Here is an 18,934-nt window from a genome sequence, read left to right on the forward strand (position 1 = left end):
ATATAAAGAAAAGCTCATATTCTCCAAAAACAAATGTTAATTCTTTTACAAGTCTTTAAATTTTTTGTTTTTCTTTTTAAGAACTTATGAGAAACAAGTTAACCTCATTCTAATTCATGGATGTGGCCGCAACTTTTAGAACAAAGAAAAGATAAAAGGGAAAACTTTTAAGGCAAATATAATTATATATTCTTGTAGGTGTCCTTTAAAGTCTGGTATGGAGTCTCAAGAATAGTTTTATATCCTTTTTTTAAAATGGAAAAAACGTTTTCACAAGTTTGATGTCTTTCTCTGAAATGGTTTTTAGAATACAGTTTAGAATCACATGGAAAGTTTGATTTACTAGAGTGACTAATTTTAACATTTTTTAAGGTTTAGAAAAAAATTAGATTATTTCCATTAGTAATCCCTTTAATGTTTTCTTGACATATTCTACACTGACTGTTTTGCAGCCTTTTCCCATTAACTACTTAGATTCTTAATGTTTTTCTTCTTGATTGACATGGGGGGGGTCTTTCACATACATTTTAAAAACTGTAGCATTTGTTACACGTTTTTCTCCCCATGTTGGTTTACCCTTTTTAGTGAGATATGCTGTTGAATACCAAGTGTTTCATTTTTATATGGTCAAAAATATACTTTGGCCAAGGCAAGAGGATTACTTGAGCTTAAGAGTTTGAGACCAGCCTAGGCAACACAAGGAAGTCTACGCCTCTACAAAAAAAATCAAAAATTAGCTGGGCAGGGTGGCGCACACCTGTAGTCCCAGCTATTCTGGAGGCTGAAGTGGAAGGGTTGCCTGAGTCCAAAGGTTGAGATTCTGGTGAGCTATGATCATGCCACTGCACTCCAGCTTGCGTGACAGGGTGAGAATCTGACTCCAAGAAAAATAAAATAAAATTTCTTCCTTATGACTTGCTATTCTAAGCTTAGGAAATCTTCACTATCTTAAAGGTATCTCAAGTTCAACGTGTGCAAAATAGTGCTCAAGTCTAACTAGTCACCTCTACTGCCTCAAAAGATTTTACTGATTTTTTTAATTCATTTTGAATAACCCCTTTTCTAGTAAGACAGCTCTATGATCAATGCAGTTCCACAACCCAGAAAATTTAGGCTTTATTCTTGACTACATTCCCCCTCACCCACTGTAGCTAATCCAGCACCTACTCTTGTCCATGTCCATTTCACCTCTGAAATATCGCTTGAGGCTGTCCATTCTCCACCTCTACCACCAAAAACCCAATTCAAGATACCATTACCTCTCATCTCTATGACCAAAATACTCTCTTAACTTGGCATCCCACTGTGGCTCTGGCCTCCTTTCAGTTTATTGCAGTGCTACAGTAATATTTTCCAGATAAAAACATAATCATGTTATTCTCTTCTTAAAACCATTTGTGGGCAAGTCATTGGTGAGAAGGCAAAAACCAAAATGTTTTGGCATAGAACCCTGTCCACCTCTACAGCCTCATTTCATTTTGTGTTTACTCACTCTCTCTGGATTTTTTTACAGCTCACTTTTCAAGCTCTGTAAATGCTTTGCTTTTCCCTGTAACACTCCCCACCTTCCTTCTCCTGGTTAACTTCCTCTTATTCTTAAAATTAATTTTAATCAGTTTATCAGGGAACCTTCTCTGACCCTTACATACACAGTGTCAAACGCCCCTATGATATGTAGCACCATGTAATTGTCCTCCATAGCACTGGCTCAGTATTGTGTCTCATATATAGCATAGCACCTGACACTTAGTAGTCACTAGGGATAGTTGGTTGAGTGAATGATTTAATGATTATTCTTCAAGCTAAATTTTAAAATAATTGGGCTTTTCAGTGAAAGTAAGGTCATTAATTTGGGAAAATGAGATATACTAACAAGAAGTATTTTTCAGTCATTTAAATATTTTATTACTTTTGTGGATTATACTTTTTTATTAAACTTATACCTAAGTTTTGGATTATAAGTAGACTCTCTAGTTTGTTATTATTAGCATCAGGAGTTTTATCTTTATCCAGTTATTAGATCTCTTTTACTTTATTTAGAATTTTACTGTTAGAAAAATATATGTTTTATAGCTAAAATTATCTAAAAGTGAAAGATTCTTACATAGTTTTTTAACCTACCTTGATCATAGCTGTATGTCTGATCATAAAACCGAGGAAGATTGTCTTTTAATTTTAGTCAAGGAATATTTCTTACTGAAAATAGCTCTTCAGGGCAGTGACCTCTCCCCCCTAGCATTTAACATGCTGATTAAGTTCATTGTTTGGGGAAATGTTAATATTATAATTATATATAAAATTAAAGCTTATACCATCCATCATGTCATTTTGTTATTTATCCCCAAACCCTATAAGATAGATATTGTTATTACTGTTCATCGTTGAGTCTCAGGCATGTTAAGAGACTTTCCCAGGGTTAGTTTCTGAATCAATCTTCTATGCCAGTCCTTGTTTTTTAAGGTTTATGCCATTTCTCCTTTATCGTGTTGCTTTGGGTTGTATATATAAAGCAGTCTAAAAGTACTTAATTGGATTCTAAGTGTGTTATATAGTGACAGCTTTAAATATTTCTACTTTTAATATTTATACTTTTATGGCTGATTATTTCAAAAATCATTTTTCTTGTAGGAACCTCCAGAAGTTTAGTCTTTTTGGAGACATAAGCGTTCTACAACAGCAAGGAAGTTTGTCCAATACATACCTCAGCAAGGTGGACCCTGATGGCAAAAAAATTAAACAGTAAGTTATACAGTTAGTGGAAAAGGGCTTATATTAATAATAATTTGTTTTTCCTGACAAATTATAAGACACAAACAGAAAAGTAATGTTTTATTTTCCAGTAAATAACATAAGTCCTAGAACAATGAAATACAGTGATCAGCCATTCCATGTCATAAATCCTCAAGACAAATCAAAGAACTTTCTGGATAATTATTGCTATTTAAATTATATCTTTTCTGCTTTTTCTATAATGCAGATAATAAATCATCAGTCTTTTCTACCAAACAGGTGTAAATGCCGGTTACTTTGAATGAGGGACATATTTGTATGTGTTTAATAGATGTATATGTTTAATAAACCTTATTCATTATTTTATTTATTTATTTATTTTTGAGGACCCATTTTATTTGGACTCTGGTAGAAACTGAATTTCTCTGACAAATGAAATATACTCAACCAGCTTCCTGTGGTGGCTACTAAGTATGGAAAAGGATGGAGTTAGTGGAGATGGCATAAGCAGAGCACTGTGCTAAGGGAGAGAAGAATGGATGTGCATGCCTAAGTAGACCAACAAAAGTTATCACCAAGTTAATCACATTATATCTTAATGTGAACTTTAATGGTATTTATTGTTAGTTGACTAGAAATTAACTTAGGACAGAAAATGGATCTCAACATTGCATGCCATTCATTACCTGTTTTCAAAAGTCATTGTTAAAGGATTTGAGCTAAATGTTAATGGGATTACTGTGGCATGTGTTTTCCTTATAGAATTCAGCAACTCTTTGAAGAAATACTGAGTAATAGTAGGCAACTGAAGTGGCTGTCCTGTGGGTTTATGCTGGAAATAGTAACCCCAACATCACTGTCATCTCTCTCTAATGCTATTGCCAACACCATGGAGCACCTGAGTTTACTGGACAATAATATTCCTGGTAACAGCACTCTTATCACTGCAGTTGAACTGGAGAGATTTGTGAATCTGCGCTCACTTGCCTTGGATTTCTGTGACTTTACAGCTGAGATGGCAAGAGTCTTAACCGATAGCAACCATGTGCCTTTGCAGCGACTGTCTCTTCTGGTCCACAATGTTTCCATAATGCACAAGTCTCTGGACAACATGCCAAATGATGAGCATTGGAAAGCCCTGTCACGAAAGAGCACCAGCCTTCGGGTCTATATAATGGCTTTTGATATCAAGAGCGAAGATATGCTGAAGATTCTGAAACCCAGTATACCACTAGAGAGGATTCATTTTGACAGCTATATCACTTGTGTTTCAGGGGCTATTGTTGATCTTATATCCAGGCAGTATGATAAGTTCCTCACTCATTTTATATTAATGAATGATGTGATTGACACGTCTGGTTTTCCAGATCTTAGTGATAACCGAAATGAAGATCCACTGGTCTTATTAGCATGGAGATGCACAAAGCTCTCTCTTCTGGCAATTCATGGTATGTGATTTTGTTCACTGTGATTTAGTATTGGCATTACACTTAAAACATTTTGTGCCAGTAAACAATATAGAACTGGCCTTTATAATGTCAAGAATTCTTGTAACAAAATGACATGCAGATCTGTTTTTTTTATTTTTTACAAAAAGACATGGATGTGTATATTTGCAGATTCTTAAAAGTTTATAAGATATATCATTTACAAATGGAAAGTCATACTCAACCCCAAGTGTACTGCTCCAGCTTCCCTGTGACTTTTTTTGTCCACCATATGAATTTTGTGGTATTTCACAAAAATGGCATTTGAAATTAATTTAACTAAGGAAACATACATTTCTACCGGCAGTAGATATATTTCCTGTAATCACAAGACACCTTAAAAACATAGCATAGAAGAAAGAGAACCTATGATTTATTTCATACTCACTGCCTTAGCTTTTAGATCTTAGGTATTAAAGTATTTGTATAACTTTTTCACATGATAGTTCCATTGATATGCTTATTTCTTACTGGGGCCTTTCATCTTAATGTGAACTATTCTCATGTAGAAAGAGAGTTGCTATTCTGACAAAATATAATATTTTACTTCCTTTTCTGACATTTATAATTCCAGATAATCTATAAGAATATGTTAAACTCTCTTAGCTCTGTTTCATTATTTTTCAATTTTTACTTTTTGTCTGCATTTGTATGTGGGAATGTAGGTGTCTTGCTTTTCAAGTTTTGCCTTATATTTTGGCCAGCCACCAGAGGCAGTAGCAAAGACTAGATCAGTATTGAGAGTGGTAAATTAAATGGGGATAAAGAAATGTCAGGTTATTTTAAAGTTAATATAAGGCCAGGCTCACACCTATAATCCCAGCACTTTGGGATTGTGAGGTGGTAGAATTGTCTGAGACCAGCATAGGCAACATAGTGAGACCCTGTCTCTATAAAAAAAAAAAAAATCAGTAAGTTAGCCAGGCATGGTGACGCATACTTGTAGTCCCAGCTCCTGAGCCCAGGAGGTCGAGGCTGCAGTGAGTTGTGATCGTGCCACTGCACTCCAGCCTGGACAACAGAGTAAGATTCCCCAACTCAAGCACACACAAAAAAAAACTAATTTAAGTCAGTCTTTCTCTTTGTCTTTTGTTTTGTTTTGTTTTTGAGACGGGGGTCTAGGATCTTGGTCTGTTTGGAATGCAGCGTCACACCTAGCTGATTTTTTTAAGTATTTTTTGTAGAGACTAAGTCTTTGCTGTGTTGGCCAGGCTGGTCTCGAACTCCTGCCTCAAGCAATTCTTCCCAAAGCACTGGGATTACAGGTGTGAGCCACCTAGCCCAACCAAAGCCAATCTTTTTAAAGCCTTTTCCTGCTTTAAAGCTAAAGCTTCCCCCATTCATTCCCCTTTATAACTTCCCAAGAGTAATCATTATTTTGAAATTGGTACATGTCGTTCCCATGACTGCTTTGTTCTTTACATATTTGCTACTGACAATTAACAGTTTAAAGTATCACTTCATAACTTTGTACTATGAAGCATCATGGGAGATTTTTTTCCCACAAATAAATAATACTACTTTACTGTGTATTGTTAATGGATACATATATATCAAGTAAAAATTTTGTCCTTTATGATAGATTATTATCATCCAAAGCTATAAAATGTATTTATATATACTTTAAACTTTAAATTTCTTCGATCTTACTGAATAAAATGATATCAGCATAGGATTAGATCCACCTACCAGTTCACCACCCACAGCAGTGTTCTTGAGACAGTGTCAAACTTCTAGCTTTTTTTTCCCTGGGCTAAACAATCATGCTTCCTTTTTCAATTTCAGTATATTTTGAAAGGACCAAAGTGGACAAGTTTGAAGCTTCTCTAGAAGCATTGAAAGAGGAAAAGACTAACTTCTCAAAGAGACAGAATGAAATGCAAGGAAATGAGAGTGTTGCCTTGTGCTTATTTTCCAGGTTACACAGTGTGGGCACACAACCTCATTGCCATTGCACGTCTTCGTGGCTCTGATCTGAAAGTGCTGGAAGTCACTGAAGAAAGCATTGATTTTGATCAAGGTGAACTGGCCGACCAGGATGTGGATCCAGTGCATAACCTTATTGAGCAGGTATCCCTGGGCCTGGGTCAACCTTGGCACGCAGTCATGGACATCGAATCACTCAGTGTCTTCACTGAACCAAATCGTCATTTTTACAGAGAGATGCAAAACTTCAGCGAAGACGTTTAGCTTTTTTAAATGTAGAATTCCTGTGGTTACATATGCAAGTAGGGTCCTATTATGTTTTTTTTAGTAGTGTAAATTAATCCTTTTGTGCTGTGTTTAATCAGTATTAGCATTATAGAATTGTATATGTATAGTCTACTTCTTGATCAAAGAGCGTAGTCGGGTATTGGTTTAGAAGTTCAAAGTGACGATGTATAGGGCTTTCACGGTTAATGGACTTGTTACCAACCTTAAGGATATACAACCGAAGGTTGTCTGGGGTTGCTGGCTAACTTTATTTTTCACTGAGTTAACTCTGCCTTTTTGATGTTTTTATTCTTTGTGTGTCAGAGTTCAGAGCTCAGGAGCCAAAATATTTTTATACATATATAGATATATATCCATAGCCTGGTGGATTTGTATGCAATGCACTTCATTCATGCATTCTGATACCATTTCAATAACTTTGATTTGAAGTGGAAGAAGGGAGAATAAGATGATCCCAAATAAATTATCTTTAACAGAAAAGCCAAGACTTTAACTTTCATTACATATGTAGTAGTTGATATCACTGGTTACCATTTTGAATTTTGTATAGTACTAGGTTAGAACATTGCTTAATCCTTTTTGTAAGAAAAAAATGCATTTATGCAAACATGAATACTCAAATTATTGTTTTTTTTAAACTACATCTGACATAATTTTATTATCAATTACATTATACATTCAAGTTAGCTTTTTAGCACACATTTCAAATAATGGAGGCAGAAAGAAACTGCATTCCAGGGTAAAACCTTCTAAAGCAAATCAAAATGCAGAGTTGTAAACACACATGCTTGCAAACAAACATTAGTCGTGAAATCCCTAGCAACAAGTCACTGGATTTTTCTCTGTCAGCACGCGTGTCAGCTGCCAAAGAATAGACTTAATGAAGAAGTGCCCACATGCTGGCAGGGGCCGGCCCACTCTGGCCAGCCAGATACTGCTAGATTGTAATATTTAAGGTCGAATTTCGACCTGTGGTACACAGCTGTGCTGTGGCTCAGTCAGCAACCTCAGAACTCTGAAAAAACAAAACAAAAAAAAGAAAAAAAAAACCATGCACCTGTTTCACTGTGAATAGTGAATGTAAAGGAAAGAAAGGAAAAACAGAAAGCTTATTCTATCACAGGTATGAGCTGCTATGATACATGAAGAACATTCCATGAAGTATGTTTTAAAACCTTGTTATATCTGAGAGGCTTTAAAAGCCGATTTAACTGTTTCAGGGCAACCGCGGTACAGACGTGGTCTCTGTGAGACTTCCACCTGACCCCAGTTTTAAGTGGTACGAATGTTGTGCATTTAATGTTAAAGGACAGTCTGCAATAATAAAGTAAGTAGCCAACGTGGGTGCCCAGCAGTGCTGAGACCTGGCTGCTCTATTGTAAGCTTTGGAAACACAATTTATGCAACAGATGTCCAGATATGATTCTATTTATGGAAAAAAGTTTATATGTGTTTTACAAATGGTTTTACCATCTTATATTAAAATGACCTTTTGACAGGTGTGCACTGTTTTGTCTTCAGTGAGCACATACCATGAGGATTTTATATGTACATCAGTAGTGTGAATCCACTGGCACAGTGTGTGTAAATGCCAGATGTGGTGAGATTTTATCTTATAAATGTGATCTGATAAAATAACTCCTGACAGAAACTGTAAGGAAACCAGCTGAATGTTTGACCTGATGACTGATGTTGTATGGTTTATGTTAAATGTATATTCTTTTAATCAATGAATAAAGCATTAAAAATGACCATTGTAATATATTTTATTGTATTTGAAGCATGGCAACTTTTAGTGTTAAATAAACTGCAATAATCCTTATATTGTGTATGATCATGTTAGCTCCTATTGTATTCTGGTGCAGCAAAGCCTAAATTTGGGAATGCATCATCAAAAGTTTTAGGCCATCTAAAGGCTTTAATTTTTTTTAAAAATTCACCTAAAAGGTGCAAAGTAAACACTAGACTTGTTAGTACAAAATCCCAATATATTATGCACTTAGAATACCTTATCAATATAGTAAATAAACTTATAGACTGTAGGAGCTTATTTTCTAAAATTCCTATAATGAATGCTTAAATACGCCAATATTAAATACTTTGTAAACCTCCATCTTGCTTAATTTGGTGTACTAATCTCTCTTCTTGGTTGAGACAAACAGCTCTCATTTATGAGAGAGAAAATGACTTCTTTTCCTTCTTCCATCTTCCCTTCCTTAAGCGTTTCAAGACATTGACTGTTCCATGAGACACTGCCTCATCGTGGAATAATCTGGTTCACACAGAATTATCCTTTTCACTACCATTTCCTTATTCCCTGAACACATCTCATTTCCTTGAATGAATGGACACGTTTAAGTATGTATCTGAAATGTTTGAAAAGGGAAAGTCTGTTACTAAGTTTGAATAGCATGCATGTGAAGATCCGTATAGTAAAGCTCTAAACAGGAAGGCCGACACCTGTTTTCTGATCTAAGCCCTGGCACTAATGCCGGTTGGGCACAAACTCCTCCTTGAGTTTCATTCGGTTCCCTCATCTGGGAAGTGAGGAACATGACTTGGTTACCTAAAACGCGAATTCTTCATCGATATTTTCAACTGCTACCAGCCTAAGAGTTCATAGACATACAAGATCTTTGAACAAAGGTATTAAATATTTTGAAAATTGAACTTCCCAAACGATATGAAAAAAGAAGTTGAGGAGTTGGTGGCGTGATGCTTGGGAGGGACAGTGCGCTTACAGTTGAACAAAAAGACGCAGAATCCAACTTGCTTGAGGCTTGTAGCATAAGTCAGATTGGGTCTTTATGAGGCCAATAACAAAACAGTGCTAATGAAGTCACATACAAGCAAGGGAGGACCATACCACATTGTCCATATCAGTGCTTCCCAGCCTTTTTCATATCCTGGCACACAGAAAATACCATACAGCATACTGGTAGAAACAAGAAGGAACTGGAGGGGAAAAAATCACTACTTTTTAGTTATATAATTGAAAAATGTGGAGGATTTAAGGAAAAGTTGAATTTGTATAGAATCTTCAAATAAAATCTTGTCATGTTTTAACTAGCTGATAACCTCTTCAAATTTTTAATACCAAGACCAATGGGAAACACTCCACAAATATGTGATAATTTTGGGGGCCTTTGTAAAAAAACAATTCAAAAATGTACACAGTTGAAATTAAGTGACAGCGCTTCCTTTTCTTTGGGACATATAATTTTGAGATCTCTTGTAATGTGATTTCAAATTCAAGTGGATTATTTTCATTGCAACTATTTCAAAATGATGTTCTAATGTGTAATCTCCCATCCATAATCCTGCTGCTAGTTGAGACACCAGTGAGAGTACACATCAGTCACCATCAGACAGATAGAGCTCATATCAAAAAGGTTCTTTGAGGTCTACAAGGAGCCGCTTCCCACCTCCAGCTTCCAACCCCCTCAAATCCAACTAGCTACACCTGAGGGCATCACACTTGGGCTTCCTAACTGCTCTTTGCACACATGGAGCATATTTCTCACCTTCATAGACCCCTTTGTCCATGACAGATGGAGAATTTCATCTGGCCAGGGAGGACAGAGAGTTTGCTCTCCTGCCAGGGTATACTTTCAGACTCAGTTCTCCTCCTGCCCCTCAGAGCATCAGGAGGTAACCAACCCAGGATCCCAGCTACCATAGGACTCGTTAGGTACCATTGGGGAGCACCACTCTGGGGCACAAGCTACTAACTAATTTGGAAAGAAAATGAAAGATATCATGAATAAGTTTGATGACACTTGTCTCATCCTTTCTGAAACATTATTTTAAAAAGAGGGCAAGAAATACCATGTGTTGTCAAGAAAAAGGGAAACATGGTTGGAACTTGAATTGATATATCCATTTTGGAAAGCAAATTTGTGGTATCTTGTAACATTGAAGTCGACTGTGCCATAAGACTCACATTTTCACTTCTAGATGTGTTCACTAACGCCGTGTCTTCATAGCCCCCAACATTCCTAAAGGAACTGTGAAAAACCATGTGCCTGCCCCTTTGCACATTTTTAAGTTAAACATAAAATTAGTCATAATCTTAGCAAATGGTAAACGGTAACAGTTTAAAACAAACTGTTTTAAAATGTATATGATGGAATCTAAATGTTATAGTAATTTGTTACTATCGTCCATCCATTTGCAGAATGTAACTAGCTCAGCTCAGTTATCTGGAAATTGTACATCATTGCCTCCTTAAATTCACATATTGTGTCAGTTTCCAGTCTATCTGCCTCAGCTCTAAATGCTTCCTTCAGTATATGCTAATCAAGGAAAACAAAAAACAAGCACCCTTTTCACAAGATTGCTTACCTATGGGGCATGAGGGCAAGGATAAGTATGGAGGAGAATGAAGGTGATTCTAACATTTTTTTCCTGAAAAGAATATATGGCAAAATGCTAAACTTTGCTCTATCTAGGTAACTGGTAAAAGGATATTACATTATTCTGTTCTTTCCTCTCTTTTTTTTTGAGCTGGGTGTCTTCCTTTATCACCCAGGCTGGAGTGTAGTGACACGATCATGGCTCACCGCAGCCTCGACTTTCTGGGTTTAGGAGATCCTTCTGCCTCAGTCTCCTGAGTAGCTGGGAGTACAGGTGCGCGCCACCATGCCTGGTGAATTTTTTAATTTTTTGTAGAGACAAGGTCTCGCTACTTTGCCTAGATGGGTCTCGAACCCCTGGACTCAAGCATTCTTCCTGCCTTGGCCTCCCAAAGTGCTAGGAATACAGGCATAAGTCACTGCCCCCAGCCTCTTCTCTCCTATTTTAAAAAGTAATTTGTAATTTAAAATGTCAGCATGATCCAAGTTAGCAATAAATGAACGTCCGTGGATTGACTTGGTTCGTAATCTTGGCTGAGTCTAAACTTGACCGTCTTAGTCCCTTTAGTGCTGCTGAAACAGAAGACCTGAGACTGGGCCATTTATAAAGAATAGAAATGGACTGCTCACAGTTCAGGAGGTTGGGAAGTCTAGGAAGACGCCAGCAGGTTGGGTGTCTGGTGACGGCCCTCTCTCGGCCTCCAGGATGGCAGCTTGAATGCTGCATCCTGCAGAGCACTGTGACCTCACATGGCAGAAGAGTGAAAGGGAGCTAAGCTACAAACCCTTTTTGTAGGGGCACTAATGAAGGCAGAGCCCTCGTGGCCTGTACACCCTCCATTAGGCCCCACTTCCCAACACTGTTGCATTGGGGATTGAGTGTCGGGCTATGAATTTTGGAGGGATCGCAGACATTTGAACCATAGCAGTGACCGAGGCGAGAGGAGAGAGTATTGAATCCTGACGGACTCTGCAGTGTGACCAAGGCAGGAGAATGGAACATTGCCTTATTCATTCACGGATGCATGCATCCCCGTAACCTGAAAGAGGCACGAAGATCTACTGAGAGTTTAAAGATGAGTTCAGTTGTTTGTAGGACAGTTTTGAATGGGTTTTTCTTCTTTTGAGTTGGAGCCTCACTCTGTCGCCCAGACTGGAGTGCAGTGGCCGCTCCCGGCCACCGCAGCCTCGGCCTGCTGGGCTCCGGCGATCCTTCCGCCTCAGCCTTCCAAGCAGCCGGAATTACAGGCATGTGCTACCACGCCCGGCTGATTTTTTGATTTATTGTAGAGATGAGGTCTCGCTGCCCAGGCGGGTCTCGAACCCGCGGGCTCGGCGATCCACTCACCTCAGCCTCCCAAAGGCTCGGGATTACAGGCTGAGCCACCGAGCCCGACTCGAATAGGTTTTTCAAAGCATGTCAATATGAGGAGAAAAAAGATTCTGATCAAAGGGTGCAACTGGAGGTCTGGTGACTATTGTTAATAATGTATCTTGGAAATTTGCTAAGAGTAGATCTCACGTGTTCTCACCAAATACCAAAAATGGTAACTATGTGAGGTAATGGATAATTTCACGATATGTATGTACACCAAAACATCACATTGTACACCTTAAATATATACAATTTTTGTCAATCACATCTCAATAAAGCTGCAAAAATGACACTGTACTTGACATCATTTCAATATAAAGCACTACTGCCATTGGAGCAATACTTCCTTAATTTGGACATCATTTCAAACAACCTCAGCTATCTGAAGTACAGCCAAGGGTCCAGAAATATGTACTAATGCTTAAAGGTGTCATATTCAGAAGACTCATTTCCACTTCCTTTTTAGCTCACTTTGGTCTCTTTTCAGCACAATTCTAATCAGCCTGTTCATTAGCTTTCTCAGTCTTACAGTAGATTAGAAGGGGAGGGGAAGTGGTGACTGAAAGGCATGGAAGCTTTTCACCTGAAAGGGAGAACATAACCAATCTTAGGCTATTTGGGAGCCATCTGAAACACTTCTGCACCTCTGTGACAAACCTGAAATACAGGGCAATGGTAAACATTTGTAGTGACCCTGAATTAATGTGAAAATATCATACTATGTGCAGGATATATACAAAAAGTTAGTGAAGTGCATAGTCCATTTTAGAAATATTTCTACCCAAGACAACTAAAATAAAAGTTTGTGTTTAAGGAATAGGTTTTAGTTAATTAAAAAAAATTTTCCTAAGTTGTCTAAGAAAACTGGATAAGTTAGCTAAGAAATGTAATAACTGACATATATTAAATGTTTACTGTGTGCCACACACTATTTTAAGCACTTCACAAGCAAGTATTTTCTCATTTAATTCTTACAGCAACCCTGGAGTAGGTATCATCAATCACACATACAAGGAAACAGGCACTGAAAGTTATGAATCTTGTCCCAGGTCATAAATCCAGTAAGTGCTCAAGTGGAATTTAAACCCAGATGATAGGACTCCTATATTATATAACCTCTATCCTGCCACTCTTTTTTTTTTTTTTTTTTTCTTTTTCTGAGTTGGAGTCTCATCCTGTTGCCCAGACTAGAGTGCAGTGACACGCAACACGCTCCCCGCCACCGCAGCCTCGACCTGCTGGGCTCCGGCGATCCTTCCCTCTCATCCTTCCAAGTAGCCAGAACTACAGGCGCACGCTACCACATCCGGCTAATTTTTTTTTTTTTTTTGTAGAGACATGGTCTCACCAAGTTGGCTGGGTGGGTCTCAAACCCGCAGGCTCAGGGAATCCACTTGCCTCGGCCTCCCAAAGTGCTGGGATTACAGACTGAGCCACTGAGATTGGCCTATGCTGCCACTCTTAAACACAACAGTGACATAGGTGTTGGGCAGATAATACTGTTTTTCCACCTAGTGTTTAGAATGTATAGATATTAAAGTTCCATCCGTGTTCTCCACATCCCAACATTCTTGCTGTATTCCTTGAAGTACATGAACTTCCCTTGGTATATGTGTGTGTATCACCAATTCTATTGAATCCCAAAGTAACTGCATGATCATGTAGGTATATGAATCTATGTCTAAGACAAACTACAGAATCTAATGTATGTGCATAATTTTACTTTATTCTAATTTTAATAAGAAATACATCGTTGGTATATGATTAACCTACCTACTATTAGATAACTATAAAATTAGAATAGGCACTACATTGTGGTTGTAATTATTTCTGAAAGCTAAGAACTCTACTCATCTGGAGGTGATATATTATTAAAGATGTGCAAGTAATTAGAACATACATAACTTTGGTCTTTTAGAAACATTCTTAGCTCTATTTGTGGATCCAACAAATAGAAGACATGTTTAAAGCAGCTAACATGTTGATCAACTCGCAGTCTTGTGACCACATTAGCTGACTGACTGGATCATGTCTTCCACTAAATAAAAACCAACATATTGTGGTATCTTGTAATCTAAGGGGTCACAGAATTAACAGATCAAAATTTTTCAGATCTAAGTAGCTACCTGACTCCTTTCTCCAAAATAAATTATCTTCTGACATAGTATATTCTTTGATAATACACTAAGAAGTATAATTTTTTAAAATTATATTTTAAAAATAGCTAGATAAGCCAGACCTTAACATTTATTTGCATAGATTTACAGGCTAAAACAAAACGGACACTCTGAGGACAAATTATTTCAAAATTTAATGTTATCACAAGTATTTAGTAACATGAAAGACAATCGAACACAAATTCAACCTCAACTGACTATTAATTTGTCCTTTTTCTCCTCCTCAGAATACTAGGCTAAATATCCTTACATTTTTCCATAACACAGGCTGTGAAGGCATTCCCAAGCATTATTACAGACTAAAGGGGTATAATAAAGGGTATTATTTGTTCCTTAAAGATAAATATTTCCTGAAATGGGATAACAACAATAAGACTTTGGCACTGATAATGAAATTTTTAAACAAAGTACAAATAGGACTTCTAGATCTAACTATAATTTACAACAAGGTAGAGAGAAAATGTTAAGTGACATGGAGATGTAGTCCTCGAATGACTATGAGAAACTACAAGACTAAATTTTAAGGTTTGCGGCCAAGAAATTTTTGAAAAAAAAGATAAACTGCAGGACAAAGGTCCTGGTCTCTTTTTTTTAAAGTGGTGAGAAAAAGAGATGGGGATAAAGCTACAAAGTGAGAGATAAGGAGGCTTATCAATCAAATACAATATGTGGGCTTTACTTGGATAAGCCAAAAAATTAAAGCCAATAAAGAAAATGTAAATGGATACTTGATGATATTAAGTGACTGGATATTAGATATTTGATAATGGTAGGAAAGTACTGGGATTTTAAAAGGGAAACACTGGTATTGTAGTTATGGTTGTTTTTTTTTAAGTTTCCTTATCTTTTAGCAGTGTAGTCTAGGTTCCAGCCCAAGTGCAGTGCCAGTTCTGCCTATAGCAGGGGACTATCAATAGCTATTAATAGCCCTACCTAATAACCAGACTGATATAAAGCCACTACAAATACATATGAAAAATTTTAAAAAGCTAATGCGTAATGCATTGTACAAATTCAACATCAACTAAATGTCACTAAACGTGTTACCTGCTAGAACAGACATGAAATTAAAGTGTGAAAGTAGCTTTGAAGTGAGAGCATCTTAATTTCCATATTTCCAGGTCTATTGCACCTGAATATTTTATAACATATAGGTCACATTGCCGCTAGAATCATTCTGGTGTACTAGAACATTTCAGGCAGAATTTTAAATACTTTAAGGCTCATTTTCAGATAAAGTATTTTAAATCTTGTCAAATGCTGATTTTAAATGGTTCTAACCATTTAAAACTTTGGTCCCTTATCAACATTATCTTAGCTGTATTCGTGGATCCAACAAATGGAAGACATTTTTTAACAGCCGACCTGTCGATCAACTTGCAGCGTTCACGTGAAGGGAAGGGGATCTGGGATAGGTCTCCCAGCACAAGAAAAGTTCCATTCCCAGCAAATCCTCCTTTTGAGGGATGATAAATACAATTCCATACAAGGCTTCCTAAATCATGCTGTCTCACGTTGGAACTCGAGAGGGATTCTCTTTGTATGTAGCCAAATTATGCTGCCTGTTGGTAATACAAATCTAGAGCACAGCCTACTAAGAAACAGATGAATGCAAGCGTCTCCTAAAACGAACTCCTAAAGCCGCATCACATCAGTCAAAAAAGTTAAGCGATGGGCAATAGGCAGAGAGTAAAACGCGTTTCTGAGACAGACTGATGATCATTCTCTTAGGTAAAATGCCTCTTTCGAGAACAACATCAGTAAGATTAATGAAGTATAAGCAGCCGGGAAGCCAGTCACGCTGAGAGCTGGTACACGGCCTCAGCCGGAGAATTTTCGTCCTTGGGCCCCCCTCACTGTGTACTTTCCAGCGTGAATATTTACAGGACACCTCTGTATGAACTTCGTATTGACCAAAAGAGTCAAAGGTTCCGTTACTGTGATGAATCCCAGGGGGAGAGTTGTAGATCCATTGAACATCTAGATGAAATGGGCATGAGTACTGTAGAACAATTAGATCCTGTATCTTTTAGCAATGAACTTGAAGAAATACCATAATACTGTATGTGGCAGACACATCCCATCGGGGTGCTGTTAAATGCTATCACAGAACTCCAGAAGAATGGAATGGATATGAGCTTTTCCTTTTTGAATTATGCCCAGTCAAGCCAGTGTAGAAACTGGCAAGACAGTTCAGTGAGTTATGCAGCCGGAGCACTCAGGGTCCGCTGAAGCTCCAGCCCTCGGGGATGCCACCTGAACGCTCTCACACTCTGTCTGGGGTCCCAGCCTAGCCTTTACCAAGACACTGGTCCTGGTTTGGGGGGGATTCTGAAACCTCAAACGAATAGAACGTCTCTTCTTTTCTAGTAGGCGTAGTCCTTCCTTAATTTCAACTCATTAAAAAATGCTTTATAGTTTAAGGCAGTGGAAGGGAGCCTGGCTCAAAATATTTTGCTCAAAAAAGATGACAGTGTAAAGCCTAGTTGTGGCAGGTCGCTTTTTGAAAGTAACTTTTTTTTCTCTTTTAATTTTTATCTTGAAATTGTGGGGTACAATTTCATACATAGGTATACAAATGTTCATTGTGCAGGTACCCTTATTAAGGAGGTATGCCCCCGCTTCCCCAGGTGGATGAAAGTAACTTTTAAAGCATTTACCATAATTTGCACTCTTTGCAGACTCGTGCACATATATTCCGCTTTCAGAATAGCTTTGCAAATTGTACACAACAAACAAAAAAGGTAGAAATTTTTAATAAAGAAATTGCATTATTTTAAAATCTTTTTAAATTAAAAAGAAATATAAGCAGGAAGGTTCTCACCCTGAGGTTAATCCCTTAATTAAAATGCATTTCCCAAAAAAAAAAAAAAAAAAAAAAGGATTCCCCTGTTTTGTCATAACACATTTTGACCCATGGAGAAGGAAATCACACCAAAGGGATGTTCAGTTTGGAAGAAGTATTGCAGGGTTAAAAGTTATCAGTAAGAAATGGCATGTTTTTCAGTCATTTCATGGATACATTTTTTTTACCTTTCACTCACCTCGGCCTCCCAAAGTGCTGGGATTATAGGCTGAGCCACCGAGCCCGGCCACAAAGTTTTCTAAATTGAAAATTTTCAATGATTTCCACACAGACTTGATTTAAGCTGGGAAAGTTTTTACAGCTTCTCTACCTTCACTCCCTAGGTAATGTCACCCACTCCCATGGTTACCTTCAAGCTGAGGACTCCCAGTCGTGTTTACCTGGCTCTAAAGTACCCTCTCCACGAGTTCCAGACTCATAAAGCTCACTTCCTTCTTGGTATCTCTACTTGGATGCCTTTTAGGCATCTCCTCTCCAACGTTCCAGGGCCGTAGAGCATTTTTTTATTTTCACACCCTCCAAAGCTTACTTCCTCTCGTTTTTCTCATTTCCATAAGTGGCATTATTATTCACCTAATCGCTTAAACCAAAACCCAAGAGTCACTCTTGATCCCTCTCCCTCTCTCTCACCCTCTACATCCAATCCATGAGCAAGTCCCTGGCTATAGCTTTCATATACACCCCAAAGCCATCTGTCTCCTCCATCTCTTCTTGCTGCCATTCTCTCTCAGCTGTACAATTTCAATAGTCTCTCAATTTATTTCTTTGCTTCCATTCTTTCTCCCCTTCAGTCCATTCTCCATGCTCAAAAAAAATTGGTTTTCATTTTATGTATTGTCAGGTCATACAAAAATATTCCACTGGCCTCTTGGTCTTCCCCAGCAAGCTCTTAGGCAGGGCCAGGGCAGGCCTATGTTAACTTCTTGACCTGATCTCAAGTGTTCTCTTGGGCTCACTCCATTCTATCACACTGGCCACTTCCCCTCAAAATGAATTGTCATTTCTTTCTGTCCAGAGCTCTTTTTGCACTAGTTTCTTCTCTGTGGAATGCTAATCTCCCCCATATTCACATTTTTTTCGTTATTCACAACTCTGCTAAAAACTCACCTTCTCAAAGCGACTGTCTGGATCATTTCTATTATTACCAGTTTCAATTTTCTTTGGGGTACTTGTGACTTTTTACATTTTTGTTGCTCTAGTCTGTCTCCCTGCAAGAGCAGACCTTGTCTGTCCTGTTCCTGTCTCCTATGCACACAGAACAATGCCCCTAGTGAATAGTAGATTCTCAATATGCATTTGTCAAAATGAAAGGTATATTAACATTTGGCTTAGCATTAACTTCACTACATACGGAAAACATTCTTATGAGGAAAGTCAGTTAAGGACATGAAATTTGGATTTTAAAAGATGTGGAAAGACAAAATTTGAAATTACAGGGACAAAGCAGTGAAATTAGACATAAACTGCCTTTTTTTCTTATCAATTTTAGAATTGTGGGGTGCACGAGAGAATTTGCTGCAGACGTATGTTGTGTGAATGAGAGGTTTGGGCTTCTAGCAAGCACTCCCCCCCACCCCCAGGAGTGGACATGGTACCCAGTGGCTGGTTGTGTGTCCCTTATCCTGCCTCCCTCCCTCCTTTAGCAGTGTCCAGCATCTGTTGTTCTCACCTTTGTGCCTGTCCCCCATATGAATGAGAACATACGGTATTCATTTTTTGGTTTCTGTGAT

General features: G+C 37.9%; 1 protein-coding gene across 1 annotated transcript; it reads left to right on the forward strand.

Annotated features, from left to right (window-relative positions):
• The first annotated feature begins 3,436 nt into the window (after window positions 1-3,436).
• On the forward strand, window positions 3,437-8,253 carry FBXO33 (F-box protein 33). Its single transcript, XM_008063506.1, has 2 exons — window positions 3,437-4,178; window positions 6,136-8,253. Exons 1-2 carry the CDS (start codon window positions 3,476-3,478, stop codon window positions 6,405-6,407), a joined length of 975 nt encoding a protein of 324 aa, XP_008061697.1. The 5' UTR covers window positions 3,437-3,475; the 3' UTR covers window positions 6,408-8,253.
• Window positions 8,254-18,934: the final 10,681 nt, after the last annotated feature.

Source organism: Carlito syrichta, unplaced genomic scaffold (assembly GCF_000164805.1).
Source record: "Carlito syrichta isolate Samal-C Ts95f unplaced genomic scaffold, Tarsius_syrichta-2.0.1 Scaffold306891, whole genome shotgun sequence".
Lineage (NCBI taxonomy): Eukaryota > Metazoa > Chordata > Mammalia > Primates > Tarsiidae > Carlito > Carlito syrichta.

What these genes read in the sequence shown, in the direction of transcription:
- FBXO33 (XM_008063506.1), top strand. Translation starts at nt 3,476, where the DNA reads ATGTGTTTTCCTTATAGAATTCAGCAACTCTTTGAAGAAATACTGAGT. An exon ending in CTCTCTTCTGGCAATTCATG is followed by an intron (nt 4,179 to 6,135) that starts GTATGTGATTTT and finishes CTTATTTTCCAG; the next exon opens with GTTACACAGTGTGGGCACAC.